General features: G+C 39.3%; 1 protein-coding gene across 5 annotated transcripts in view; it reads right to left on the reverse strand.

The window, feature by feature from the left end:
- ERG (ETS transcription factor ERG) overlaps positions 1 to 15,274 on the reverse strand; it is a 248,054-nt gene that overhangs the window by 17,510 nt on the left and 215,270 nt on the right. For 3 of the 5 annotated variants that reach the window (XM_073617215.1, XM_073617217.1, XM_073617214.1), the window contains exons 3-6: positions 12,557 to 12,702; positions 4,432 to 4,635; positions 1,421 to 1,501; positions 36 to 107 (exon numbers count right to left, since the gene is read on the reverse strand). In XM_073617215.1, the coding sequence (XP_073473316.1) occupies positions 36 to 107; positions 1,421 to 1,501; positions 4,432 to 4,635; positions 12,557 to 12,702 (503 nt within the window). The remainder of the gene's footprint in view (positions 1 to 35; positions 108 to 1,420; positions 1,502 to 4,431; positions 4,636 to 12,556; positions 12,703 to 15,274) is intronic. The other 2 variants (XM_073617216.1, XM_073617218.1) reach the window with 2 other exon arrangements.

The following is a 15,274-nucleotide window of genomic DNA, read 5'->3' on the forward strand; positions in this document are numbered from 1 at the left end:
ATGTAACAGTAACATTAAACAGGCATTACACTTACCTGGTCTGTTTGTGATTCTCTGCGGTGCTTCGGGATATCCTGATGTATTTGGGAAGATAAAGGTGGCGCCTCCTGCAAACAATTAGCATAACCAGAACAGGCCTTTACTTTTTATGAAACTTTGTAATAAGCTTGCTACTTGTCATAATGTCACAAGCTCCTTATTACTATATGTTATAAAATTTGAGTAATTTTAGGTCGGAACAAACAAATTTAGGTTGGAACAAAATCACTAATTATCATCCTTATATAAGCCTGAATTACAAGTCTAGGAAATCTCTGTCTTATGTATAGCAGACCTTGGATCAAAAAAAGTTCTTTTAGTTTTGGATAGAGTGGAGAAGGTTAGAAAGATTTCCTTGTTCCGGTGACAACAGTTTCACCTGACAGAAAATTAAGGAAAATCTCCGACAGCAACACAAACAGAAATAAAAATGCAAATAGGAGGTTATGAATAAACAGTGCAATATAATTCAGAATTATTACTACAATAAATTAGTCTTTAGTGTTTCTACTTAAAGGTGGTGTTGGGAAGGAATAAGGGGAAGGGTTGGTCGGCAGGGGTGGGTTGAGTGTTGCGTGTAGATGGGATGAGGGTAGAGAACGATAGAGAGGTTGTCTAGATGAGTTTTACCACATAGGAAGTGAAGGAAAAACTGAAACAAGGCCAGAGACCGAACAAACAACCAAATGGGGTTGTAGCCTCCCCTACTCACATTTATTTCTGTCTGGGTTGTTATTGGAGAGTTCCCTTTGCTTCCTGTCCGGTAAAATGGTGGCAGCAGGACAGGAAGTAAAAGATAAACTTCTCTAGTGAAGCGCTAGGTAGCATTAAAAACTTTGACACCGGTTAAAACTCTTCCCAGTTCTATCCAAAACAAAAAGGTTCTGGTTGGACATACACTTTATTAAAGTGGTAGTAATTTCCGATTTGTAAATTGTAAGCGTATAATAAGGCTTACCTGAAGGTACAATGAATATCTTCTAAATGTGCATTGTTTAGGAGCTATTCACAATTTCAGCAGCTCATGTGCTCTGTGCTATGTATTGAGGGCACATTGAGTGCGTTGTCAATACTAGAACATTATGTGGTATTAACTGGCAAGGGGAAAGGATTTGTTCTTATAGACTTTACTACCGCTTTAATAGTGAAATAAAATAATATTGGCAATGTTAGCATAACTCATTTTGATAAAAATAATTGATTAAAAAAAATATATAATAATACATACATTATTTTCTTGAAGTTTGAGAAGTATGCATGCAGTATGATTAAAACTATAATTTTTCTAAGCTAAGATCCACTCTATATTTGTAATATAGCAAATCAATTTTTTTTGTTAAATCCAAAAGATTGTCAGAACCATCAGCGATGGGTGCATTACCTGTGTTTCTAGCATGCATTAATCGTGGTGAGTTTTGTAAGGCTTTATCAACATCATCTGAAGTCAAATGAGGAAGAGGAGCTACAAAACAAAACAAAGCAACACCAAATTGAGAAAAGGGGCAATTGAGAGACTATAAAGTTTAATGGGTGTTTTGAATAAGCATTTTTTTCCCTTTCCTTTTAATTAGCTTTCTTTTAGAGATACTTTTAATTTTCGTCTTACGTGTGTGTCTTTTAAATAGAAATTCTAATTGCATTTAATTTTTATTTTATGTTATTTTTATTTTTTAATTTGCAATGTTAAATTCAGAACAATTCAATCTAAGTGGTGCGGTGATTTAAAAAAAATGGACAGAATAAAACAAAATGATAAAATAAAAAAAAATGTCCTTTAGTATCTATTATTAAAGCATACCTTGCATGAAAATACAGGGCTCTCTTAATATCTAGCACCCACCCCCAAGTGCAAATAAAAACTTTTTGAAAATTAAACGTTAAACAGAGAGAAAAGAAACACCCAGACTTCTGGAAAGCTCACTTAGAGACTTGTCTTGCCAAATTTCTCGAGAATGTACTCCTGCACAGTGCTGGAGCACCTTTATGCAAAATGTGGAATCCTCCGCTTTCTCAGGATCCCGGGATAAAGCCAAATGATGTTACTATATGAGTGCAATGTGTTTTGTTTTTTCCTTAAGTTTAAACCTTTATGCTTTCATTTGCATCTTTTTTTTTTTTTGAGAGGAAGTGTACTAAGCATTACACACCATAGCCCCTATGTGTGCACAGGAAGGTTCTAATTTTTTTTTTCTTAAGTTTAAATTCTTATGCTTTTCATTTTTTGGGGGGGGGGGGGGGGTGAGGACAGTCCTTGCATTTACATTAAATCCAATACAAATAAGCCCATTCTATTTGAATGGCTATAAACTGATCTTGATTGATTTACTGTAAAAGATTAAAAGATAGTAAAAGATTACATGGTTCATGCAAGGTCCACTTTAATATTTTTTTATAAACATTAGTAGTATTATCATTTTTATTTTATCATATAATTTAAATTGGCTTAGTAATAATAAATACGTTTTTTTTTTATGTACAACTATCATGACCAGTACAATAGAAATGTTATAAATAAAAAATAATATTTAAAGCTGGGTCCTAGACAAAACTTTTTTTTCTACAGTGAATACTGTTAAAAGCATTGTCATGCTCTTATCATTGTCTGCTGATTTTTTCTTACTTCCTGTTTGATCAATGCGATGGGAAGTAATGAGAATATCTCTAATATAGACACAGGAAGCAATTACAAAAGCTGTTTTTTTTTTTTTCCTTTTTTTTTTAAATATGGAGACGGATAGGAGTTTATGCTGTTTTCTTTTATTTTGCTGCCTAGGCCCTGCATTGGTGACTATCCTTCATTTTACTAACTAGGATAAGAAGTGGGGAAAATCTAGAAAGCAGGAAAAACCTAACAGAGGTACTAACCCTTCTGTACTTCATCTAAAAGTTAAAAAAAATATGGCAGTTAGACTTTAAATACAAATCTATTAGTGATATATATATATATATTATTAAAATCTATTAGTAAAACCTTTTATTACTCCCTAGATGTTTTTTTTTTAAAACCCATTTACACTATTGTAGTTGGTCTAAAGCAGTGGTCTCCAAAATGCGGCCCGGGGGCCGGATGTGGCCCTTTGCTTGCCTTTATCCGGCCCTTGGAGCACTATTCCTCCCACTGACATCAACAATGAAGTACTATACCTCCCACTGATACCAATGATAGGCACCCTTAAACCCACAGAGAACAATGATGGGGCACTATTCCTCCCACTGACATAAATGACAGGGCACTATTCCTCCCACTGACACCAATGATGGGGCACTATTACTCCCACTGACACCAATGATGGGGCACTATTCCTATCACTGACACCAATGATTGGGCACTATTCTTTCCACTGACACCAATGATGGGGCACAATTCCTCCCACTGACACCAACGATGGGGCATTCTTCCTTCCACTGAGACCAATGATTAGGCACTATTACTCCCACTTACACCAATGATGGGGCACTATTACTCCCACTTACACCAATGATGGGGCACTATTACTCCCACTTACATCAATGATGGGGCACTATTCCTCCCACTGACACCAATGATGGGGCACTATTCTTTCCACTGACACCAATGATGGGGCACTATTCCTCCCACCGACACCAACGATGGGGCAATATTCCTTCCACTGATACCAATGATGGGGCACTATACCTCCCACTGACACTAATGATGGGGCACTGTTACTCCCACTGTCCCTATGACATTTTCTACTTCCACTGGCCACAGTCTGGCCCCCCCAAAGTCTGGAAGACAGTAAACTGGCCCTTTGTTTAGAAAGTTTGGAGACCCCTGGTCTAAAGCATTGCTTTAATGCATGCACTTTAACTGGCGTTATGCCATGTGTCGCTATTTCATTACATTTGTTTCTAATGCTATATATATATATATATATATATATATATATATATATATATATATATTTTTTTTTTTTTTTAGTTAAACTAAAAATGATACAGAGCTGGAATCTCTACCACAAAAATAGTAAAAATAGAACTATGAGAGAAAAATTAATTATATTAAATTTAGTACAAATAAACCCATTTCATTTAATAGGCTATAATTTGATTATGTTTACTGTAAAAGATTACCTGGTTAATCAGTCTTTGGTATATGCATTGATTTTTGTATGCAGATCCTCGACCATTTAAAAGTAAAAAAGAAATAAAGATGGTAGCAAATAGTGTGGTAGATACAAATCTAAAATTTGCATGTCTTAGAAAATAAAAATTAGAGAAATTGGAAATAATTAATTTGCATGAAATCAGCATGCACAAATACAAACGTAATGCTCAGGATTTACAAAGAGAATATATATAAAATTATAATGATCATAAGTACAAACATTAATTTATTATTGGAAAATAAAAATTGAAAACAGATTGGCATACTTTCTCTGAGGTAGTGGAGATGTGAGAGCAAGATCTCTGCGTTGTAGCTGGCCGTTAGTCTGTGGAAGTCCTCTTTGGTCATTTTGCATAGTTCTTTCCCATCAATATTTTGGAAAAGCATGACATCAACATCTGGTAGTCCATATTCTTTAATTGCCCACTCCAACCACTGTCGCACATGGTCCGTGCTCCATAATGTTGGATCTAAAATTCAAAAAGAGGCCAAATATTATTGCACCAATATTTTTTAAAAGCCTTTGAACTTTTCGACATCATGGTAGAATTGTAAAAATGTTAAAGAGTTTAAAAAAAAAGAAGAACCTGTTGATTTGCCAATAATGCACTCGGCTCTTAAGCTTTGTTTTGGACTGACAACACACAGGACTTTTGTGGACTAAGTGTTGTCAGCCCGGCTATTGTCCTTTCCTACTACTCCTAGTCTCAGATGTCTACAACATAAGAGCTAATCATTCTGTGGTCCAAGATAAGAACTAGGAGTGCTCCTTGAGATAACACAGGAAGCATGCAGATGAACAGGAAGGCTTTGGATTTCTGAAAAGGTTGACAGGTTTTTTCTACTCAAACAGATGTAACAAATGTTTCCAATTAAATATTTTGAAAAGAACTCCAGGAAATGTAAAAATCATCCCTTGCTGCACCCGAACTGCAAGGGTTAACTGCCCCTTTATGTCTAGGAGGGCTTTGGTGATGGACTTACTTACTTGATCCTCTGCTCCTGCTGGCTCCTTTGCCCTGCTACATCGATCCCTGTCCCTGTGCTCTGGAGTTCTAAGGTCCCCTGACATCATCAAGACAGATGCAGGGGTGTGAGGACACTGGGGAACAGTCCACCAATAGAGTATGGGGAAGCGCGCCTGTCAAGGGATCGGAGTATCGGATAAGTAAAACCGCTTTTCTCATCATCTACACATAAGGTGTCTTGCATTTTGGATGCAGAGCAGTGGCAACCGCTCCATACAGGGCGCAGGGGCGACGCCCCCCTAATCCATGCACCCGGCCCCTAATCTGCATTCAGGGCGTCAGACGCATGGATTCCAATGTTGTGTTTTTTTTTAAGCACATGATTAGAGCCTAAGGCCCTAATTGGCTTCCAAAAATGGTGGGCTCCGAGCGCAGTGCTCATCCCGTTGTGTGACAATAGCGAATATTCACTATTCTCTTCCTGCTTCCCCTCCCAGCCAATCAGGAAGCGGGAGGAGCGCGATTGGCCAAGATGAGAAGCGAACGCATTGGCCGGGACTGGGGGGTGGGGAGGATGTACGGGGAAATCTGAAGCGATCTCTCTGCTCTGCATCGCCACCCAACCGCGGGAGTACCACCCACCGGGGGGGTCAGGTGGTCTGATTTCCGCTGCCACCATTGCCGAGGGGGGGGGTTGGTTCGGGTGGTTTGTTTACGCCCCCCCCCCCCCCCCCCCCCGGCACTAGCTGCCACCAGACCTATTGAAAAGGGGTTTTTAGGTCTCCTGAAGTTGAGCTTGAACGGACCAAAGGGAGCAAAGTACCAGCCTGTATATTTTCCTTTATTAATAGGCCATTTTTCGGGTTTCTGTGCTTTGATACTTTGACAATTACTCATGCCACACCGTACCCAAATTAATTTTATACATTTTTTTTAGACAGATAGAGCTTTCTTTTGGTGGTATTTAATAGGTAAAAAAATACCAAAGACTTTGAAAAAAAAAACCTTTGATTACTTCCTGTTAAAACAAAAATGTCTGGACAGTAAAAAAAAAAAACAAAAAAAAACAAATGACCCCCTTTTTGATAGTAAATACCCCAAGGTGATATCATTTCTTGTCACAATTTTTTTGGAAATTAAAAATCATGCTGGTTTTGAGGGGTTAAAAGGGGGAGCATGGAAATGGTGGCTAGATACAATGGATGCAGGTCATATACAGAGGAAGTAGGAGGTGAAGGAATTAATCTACTGGTGTCAAACAATAGGAGAGTGGAGATGAAGTTAATGTGCAGATGTGCACACAGACAGAGACAGTGTGGAGAAAAGATATGTATGAGAGGGAGGGGTGAAAGGGTTAAACTTTGCTTAAATATGTTACTGTTGTGATCACTACAGCGCTCAGGATGAGTAATTCATCCATTAGTTCCTGTGTCCTTCACTCCCTCTGTTCTTCTGTAAACACCCACTGTTGACATCATGGTCTCTCTATGGGCAATGACAGCAATCTGAAGGCACAGAGCCACTCCGATCATCCCTGTGCACAATGCCTGTGAATGGAGCCATCAAAGGACAGCTTGGTTTACAGGCGGAACTGCCACCCGATAGTGCTTTATACACTTGTGTTTTTAAATTACGCTGGGTAATTAACTATCCACCAATTTGCTGTTTTTAAATTGAGCCTGGAATGAATAAACTCCCACGCGCATGTGCAAGAGTTTTGTCACCACAGCCAATCATGATGGCTGTAGATTCTGAACTCAGAAAAAGACTGTAAGGTAAACCAGATTCCCAGGACCAGGAAACCAGTGCAGACCTATGCTTGTTCTCATGTGCATACGCATTGCACACATGGTTAGATGTAACATTCTGTGTGCCTGCCCACAGCAATGAGTACCACTCCGTGCCTTCACACTCTCTGTCTCCACTTTCAGAAGTGTTGGGCAGGATGTGCAAGAGAGACCCCCACTAAAATCTAGTCTTCGCCAGGTACGTGATAAAGAGGGGGCAAAGATGCCAGCTGGGGAGGGAGGGGAGGTGAGTATACACTCACCGGCCACTTTATTGGGTCCACCTTTTGAATTGCTTGGTAACACAAATTGCTAATCAGCCAATCACATGGCAGCAACTCAATGCATTTAGTCATCTAAACGTGGCGAAGATGAATTGCTGAAGTTCAAACCGAGCAGAATGGGGAAGCAAGGGCATTAAGGTGGCTTCGAACGTGGCATGGTTGTTGGTGCCAGACAGGCTGGTCTGAGTATTTCAAAAACTGCTGATCTACTGGAATTTTCATGCACAACCATCTCTAGGGTTTACAGAGAAAGGTCCGAAAAATATAAAATATCCAGTGAGCAGCAGTTGTGTGGAAGAAAATGCCTTGTTGATGTCAGAGGTCAGAGGAGAATGGGCAGACTGGTTCGAAATGATAGAAAGGCAACAGCAATTCAAAAAAAACTTATTACAACCAAGATATGCAAAATACCATATCTGAACAAACAACACATCAAACCTTGAAGCAGATGGGCTATAGCAGCAGAAGACCACGCCGGGTTCCACTCCTGTCAGCTAAGAGCAGGAAACTAAGGCTACAGTTCTCACAGGCTCACCAAAATTGGACAGAAGATTGCAAAAATCGTTGCCTGGTCTGATGAGTCTCTATTTCAGCTGTGACATTCCGATGGAAGAGTCAGAATTTGGCATAAAGAACATGAAAGCATGGATCCATCCTGCCTTGTATCACCGGTTCAGGCTGGTGGTGGTGGTGTAATAGTGGGGGAGATATTTTCTTGGCACACTTTGGGCCCCTTAGTACCAATTGAGCATCATTTAAACTCCACGGCCTACCTGAGTATTGTTGCTGACCATGTCCATCCCTTTATGACTACAGTGTCCCCATCTTCTGATGGCTCCTTCCAGCAGGATAATGCACCATGTCACAAAGCTCCAATCATCTCACCACTGGTTTGTTGAACATGACAATAAGCTCACTATACTCCAGTGGCCTCCACAGTCACCAGATCTCAATCCAATAGAGCACCTTTAGAATGTGGTAAAACTGGAGATTCACATCATGGATGTGCATGATGCTACCATGTCAATATGGACCAAAATCTCTGAGGAATGTTTCCAGCACCTTGGTGAATCTATGCCACAAAGAATTAGGGCAGTTCTGAAGGCAAAAGGGAGTCCAACCTGGTACTAGCAAAGTAGCAAAGTGTACCTAATAATTTGAGTGTAATTCTGCTTTTAACATTAAATAGCAGCTGTACCAGTAAAGACGATAGTAAATATTTACCTCTTCTGATGCCTGCCTCCACTGAACATTGCTTCAATGAAGTAAAATTAGAGCCAGAAGTCTCTGCTGAAACACACCTCCTAAAGATCTACAGCACTCCGTAATTCTTACTTACATCACTTCAGGCCACAGTAGTGAAGCAATGAACAGTGGTGGAAACCACTGAGTGCAGTAGGGGAGTGCATTAGGGGAAACAGAAGATCTATACTTCCAGAAGTGTTGGTTTTCAAACAAACATCAGGCTAATTGTCGCCTCATTTTTTTACTAGGTCATTTTTATATGTTTTCTCTTCAGAAGGATGTCACCATCTTTGTTCAAGCACCTACTTCCTGTACTGACTGTCTTAGAAATGGCATACGTGTCTTTTAAATTCTTCAGGCTCTCATTTTGTGACTTGCTACAAAGTTACAGAGTTGCAGTTTGATCACTGCAGAAGAGGAGACTGAGGAAATGCTTTCTTCTGCCTGCAGAAGACTAAGAATATCATCTCAGCCTAGGCAAAGACACTCACTTGAAACCCCAATATTTAATGAGAAAAGGCAGAGCTAGTTCATAAAATTGTACAACTACTATAGCATATTGGTATTCTATAATATTTCAGGAATTTTTTCACCCACTGAAAAGTTTACTTGAAAGTCGATGTCTAGAGATGTGTAAGTCGAATAGCCGGCTTCTGGAAAAGTGAATTAGTTTGGAGTATCAAGGTGGGCATCCTGTGTAGAGGTCACGAGGGCCCATTGGTTGGAGGAGCTGGAGTCTGGATAGTCTTCTGGAAAGGTGAATTAGATTTGGGTGTCAAGGTTAACCTGTATAGCGGTAATGAGGGTAGGTTTGTGGAAGTATGGTGAGAACTGTGCGGCTGGATAGGCCCCTGGTTGGGAAGATGGCAGAATGGGGGTAAGATGGTAGGGAGGCCAAGACAAGCCTTGTGATGAGAGGGTATTTAATGGGAGCTCTTGGTACGAGGCATGGACCTCAAAAGAGCTCAAGGGGAATGTTTCCTCCCATTAAACTGCGTTTACTGTAAATCACAGTATTTTGCTAAAACTCCTACTAGAAAAAGCTACTGCAACTATTTGTACTTGGTACTGCTCAAACTTAATTCCCCTTCTGCCAGAGTTCCTGATATTTGTTCTGCTGCCTTGAAATTATTAATGCAACGTATTTACACAGCCCTAAAACTTTAAAGACAGTCTGGACAATTAGCTTTTCAGGAAAGTATGCGCTTGGCTTTGTAGGTTATTTCTTACTATGCTGACCAAGCAAATCGACTCCGTCAAGTACTGAAAGTTAAAAACACCTGGATGTCAGACCACTAAGCACATAGAAACATTCAGAATATTTATAACAAAATGTCCAGCTTTCAGTTGTGGAATAACAAATACTGCTAATGGGCCGCTGAAAAACATTTCACACTTGTGTGTCATAACACTCGTATCTTCATAAGTTTACTTTATTCTCTTTGTGGTGCTGCAGTACAATTAACTTTTATGATAGACTTAATTTAGAGGAACCCTTAAAATAATTTTTAGATCTTGGGGAACCCCTGCTAAAACTAATTCATTGTATATCAGTGAGAAAATGCGCCAGACATTGGTGGTCAATGGGACGAATGTCCCCTTACAGTGGTGGTCAATATGCAACTCTCACAGACAGCTAGAAAGATTATTGGTGGTTTGCAGCTGGCTCTTCCAAGTGGTTCTGGCCCTGGAACCCTGCAGGCAGCATAAAATCGGAACCACACCTCAAGGAACCCTTGGCAAACTCTGATGGAACTCTATAGTTCCAATGAACCCTGGTTGAGAACAGCTGTTCTAAGGAGTATGTAAAGTCAACACTTTTTTATGTTTTGGATTGTGAAGGGAATGGTTAAAACCCCTGTCAACTTATGTTGTTTTGCTGCCGCCAATATTTCCCTTTTACTTCCTTACCTGGGGTCATAACCAGAAATATGAGGAAATGTCACCAAAATGAAACTTCTAAAGAGTTGTCACTGCAAAAAGTGATCCCATTGGAAGATTTTGCCTCACCTCGTGTTCTGGTGACAAACTTTTGTATTTTCATGTTCTGTCTTTGTGACAATCGTCACCAGAATGAAGAGAAGCTTGAATCTCCCCAGTGGGGATACAGACAGAAACATAAACCTAAACTTCCCCCAGTCAACCCAAAATTTTTTAAAAATGCCTTTGCATATACTGTAAATATCAAGATTTTTAAGAAGAGGTTGGATAACTTTATAGGTAAAGAATTAGTCATTTTATGTTTCAGGCTTTGGGAGGAGGTAAGGCATTGACCACAAGTAGATAGAATTGTAGACTCAGTTTTTTGCTAAGCAGGACATATCCAAAGAATGGCTTCACATTTAAAGAAAATAAAAATGATGTGTTGCAATTGGATATTAAATTGTTTGAAAATAAGTTCTCCTTTTGTTTTGCATATCATCATTAATGTGGGCCTTTCATTACTATTCAAGATCATCACATAATATCCTCTTTAAAAATCACCTAGTACCAAATGTACCTGTAAAAAAAGTTCTATTTATTTTTACCTTACCTCTAGTTTCTGCATCGCTGGGTATGATGCCACCATCCTTCTGGAAAGATAAGGAATGCTGAGCAGGAGAAACCTCAGGAGAAAACACTCAATCCATTGCAGTGCCTTCTTGCAAGATTTGGGCTGATTTGTATTCCCCAGGATCTAGCCAGAAAGAATGGGGTGTCATCCTCCCCTATGTGCCGCAGGTGGAAGATGGGGGTAAACAAGACTTTTCTCTTTACAGGTACATTTCGGAAGTACTAACATTGGGTGATTTTTAAAGAGTGAGTGGGTTCGGACAGTATAAGCAGACCTTTGCATTTTCCTACAATGTCCGCTGGAACTCTTCCAGTTAGCAACTGAATCCCAAATTTGACAGATTTCTAAGTTGGTCTATGTTTATAGAGTCTGCAAGGCCAATCTGCTGTGTGTTGAAAGACTGTTAAAAACAAAACACATTCATATTCTTTGTTTCTGATTAGGAAGAATCTCTTTGAACTCAGAAGGGGATTTTTGCTATTTCTGCAATGCTTGCTATTAATAAAACAACTTTTGTGATTAATTATCATAGCAAATACTCAGCCTAACCAAGTTGAGCTGCCACCCTAAAGGCCCCTATGTGCTTGTAAGATCTTTCCTTTTTTTCTGTGCAGCCAGGTCTTGTCTGTCCCGTATTCCTGATGTAATATGGTGGGTTCATCATGAGGAATGTGGGAATTGCTTTCTGAGCTTACAAATCCTCCTCTATAACGTCTCAGCTCCAGTTCCCAACACATTCTGCCATATTTAGCAAGAGTCTTAACACTTGGTGATATGCTGATTTAGGCAAGGCTATCCATTCCAGCTATGCGAGTTACCACTTAAGTTCCTAGGCCCTTTGTTACTTGTTGTGCAGCCCTCAGACCTCAGCAGGAGTGAATGGGAAAGTGATCTCCAGAAATAACAGTAGTCTCTGACTGTATCCTGCAATACGTTTTCTATGTATTTAATTACTCCTGTAGCATCTCCAAAGTCTCTGGCCATCTACGGACTGCTGCCTATTAACTTGCTAGCTTGCTACTCTTGCAAGGTCTGCTGGGTCTATAGGGGCAGTTATCATTTTGAAATCAAAGATACTTCTGTTTCCTCTTTATTGCACCAATGGAAATACTTTCAACATTACACATTGGTTGTATTGTGTGAGGAATCTGCATGAATTGTAAGCCTGATCAAGTTTTTTCAAATGGTTTACCATCAGCATAACCCCAAACTGTAACCCTGACTCTCAAACAAACCCTCTAAGTGTAGCTACCGTAAAATTTATTGCAGTACATGGCTGGAGATTTTCCCTCACATTCTGTTCAAGTGAAAGTTGAAATTAAGAAAAATCTTTTAAAGAAGGCCACTGACAGCAATCTTTTCTCATTATACTCAAGACTACATAATAAACATATTGACTCAGGTTCTTCTTTCATTACCTCAGAATACCATATCAGCCACCATAATTCTAAAGGCAATTTTACTTTTATGTTGGCAATTTCAAAAACCTTTGGTGACAACACTACATTTTTCAAAAAAAATCTGCACCAACACCCACACTGAAGGGTTCTCACCTGCAGGGACAATGACTCTCCTTTCGTTGGTTGTCATATTGGGAGGTGGAATGTGTTTTTCCTCAATGTAGCTGCCATAATTCATTCCAATATTTTCGCTGCTCATTTTGCCACCTTTGGAAAGGCTGCAGTCATCTGGGGAATTCCTAAAAAATACATATTTTTTTAAGAAGCAATATATATATATATATTTAAGAATGGATGTTCAATACAAGTGGAAGAAAGGACAAGTAGTAGAAGTTTATAGATTCTAGACAGATAGCTTTATTCCAAACTTCCAAATGGTAATAATCCAGAAACATACTGGTTGGTAAAGCCTACCTTTCCCCAAAAATAACAGTCAGCATCATACTCTCCAAAAACATACACAATCTTGTGCAGTACGGGACTGGCTGTGAATAACAGCCAGCACCTGAATGCAAGATGGCAGCATGGATAATCAGAAGCCCTATGAATAATCAGGTGCATTGACGATAGTGCTAGACTTCAAGGTCTGATAAGTATGTATTTCTTAAAAGTCAGCAGCTGCAGTTCTTGTAGCTGCTGACTTTTAGGTTTCCATTAGCTGGGTGAAGTTCCTCTTTAAAGAGGGCTTTATCTCAGAAGCTAGGTCCCCTTTAATCAACTAGGCATGCATTAAGGAAGGGGAGAAGAAGTATGAAAGTTACCTATCAATCATTACTTTTTTCTCTGGTTATCTAATGTCCTAGGTAGAAACCTAGGATCTGTGGATGTTTAGAGGGCATAGCTACAACCTTTATGCTCTTGTTGTAGACCAGGGGACAGTGAAGCTGGTCAAAAATATGTCTTTACAAGTTTGTAAGTAGTTGATATTTGAGGAGGAGACTGCCAGTTCCGATAATGCAAATGATATGGGGATGAGGGGAGGGGAGCTAAGCTGCTACTTTGCTTACGGCACCATTTTTCATCAATCTGCTTCCGGTTGGCCCACACAATGCAGGGCAGTTACAAGTCACATAAGTTAAGTTGCAAGCTTGAGGTGACCCAGAACTTAAATGCAGTGGAGTTTTCTTATTATATCTTCTAATGTTATTTTATAGTATCTTTTATGCCTTTTCCCTCACTATCTTATATCTACCTTAAAATTTTAAAGTAGAACTAACTTTAGGTTGGCTTTAACTGATTCTACCTAAAGTGGTTGTGCAATTAGAGTTTTTAAGAATGTTATGGAAATTTTTGACAAAGGTAAGGAATGATATGAATGGTTTTGTGCACTCTGCAATACACTAGGTAATGAATCGTCATCATATATACCTACTTAACAGATAATTGAAATATAAGCATGTTAAAACATAGAATGAAAGAACCTGTTGATGCCTCCTACATAAAAGTAGGGCCCTCTCTTGAGCTCAGTAAAAGTCATGTGACAACATGCCAGTGGCACATTTATCGTGGTGGGCTGCCTCTTTGCCTAAGGGACATCATGTACGTCCTGTCTGCAATGCTGCAGAATAAAAGGAGTAGTAACAGTATGACATCTCACTGGTTTGACCAGAGCAATAGTGGTACCATAAAAATAGGTGAGAGGACTCTTCAATTATTTTACTGGTGCATTGACTGCAGCTCCAGAATTACTAGTGTGACATGGCCCTTAGGAGTTGATTTACTGGAGAGTGCAAAATCTGGTGCAGCTCTGCATTGAAACCATTTAGCTTTCAGCTTTTTTTTTTTTTTTAAAGACTATTTGGACAAGCTGAAGTTAGAAGATGATTGGCTACAATGCACAACTGCACCAGATTTTGCACTCTCCAGTTTTAGTAAATCAACCCCTCCGTGTCTGCATAGAATATACTCTAAATAGAATTTTCAGAAAATTTTAGAAAACTCAGTATACTGTGTGTCCGTTGGATGTAAGTCAAGACAAGCTTATTTATGTAGAGAGCTGTACATTTATGACTTTTCATGTCTTTAGATTTTATAGATCAAGTAACATGATGGCGCAGGCAGGCGGGCATTTTCTTTCTTTTAAGCAAAATATTTTCCTTGGTGTCATTTCATATAAAGCATTGCGCTGGGTTTTGGAGCCTTTTAATGAAGATGACATTAGTAGCTCTCCTACCAAGAGTCCATAAACTTACATCAGTGCCTAGGATATGTAGAGAAACATGAAACACTATTTAAACTGGATTGTATGTTTTCATGAAAAATAGATTAAAACATTTCAAAAACCATTAAAAAAGTACTATAAACACCTGAATGTGCCTTCTCATTGGAATCCTACCCATACAGACCAGTGACTGCTTTTTGACCCCTACCACCCACCGGAACAGAAACTGGGTGTTATGAAAACTTTGTTACACTTGGATTAGATGGTACAACAAGAACAGAGTTTATAGACAAATAATACAGGCATTGTAGGAACATTCTAGCCTGGGTGAAAACACAGGATATCGGATAGATGGGAGAAACAGACACAAAATAATACTGTCATCTTTAGGTGGCTTAAGTGACAGAAAAAAAAACAGAAGGATTTTTAACATATATTGCATCCTCTTTCAACATTTCAAGCCCAGAAGAGCACAAAAAAAAGACCCAGCGCTCAAAGACAAGCGAAGTAACCTGGTATAACCTGGCGAGGAACACAAAATTCTGTACATGAAAGAGTCAAAACATCAACTGAACAAACACATGGCCCAGCATATTAGAAAAGAGCAACTGGTTCACAAAGGGTGTTAAAGGTGTCATCTACATAAACCT

The sequence above is a fragment of the Aquarana catesbeiana genome, linkage group LG02, assembly GCF_042186555.1.
Source record: "Aquarana catesbeiana isolate 2022-GZ linkage group LG02, ASM4218655v1, whole genome shotgun sequence".
Lineage (NCBI taxonomy): Eukaryota > Metazoa > Chordata > Amphibia > Anura > Ranidae > Aquarana > Aquarana catesbeiana.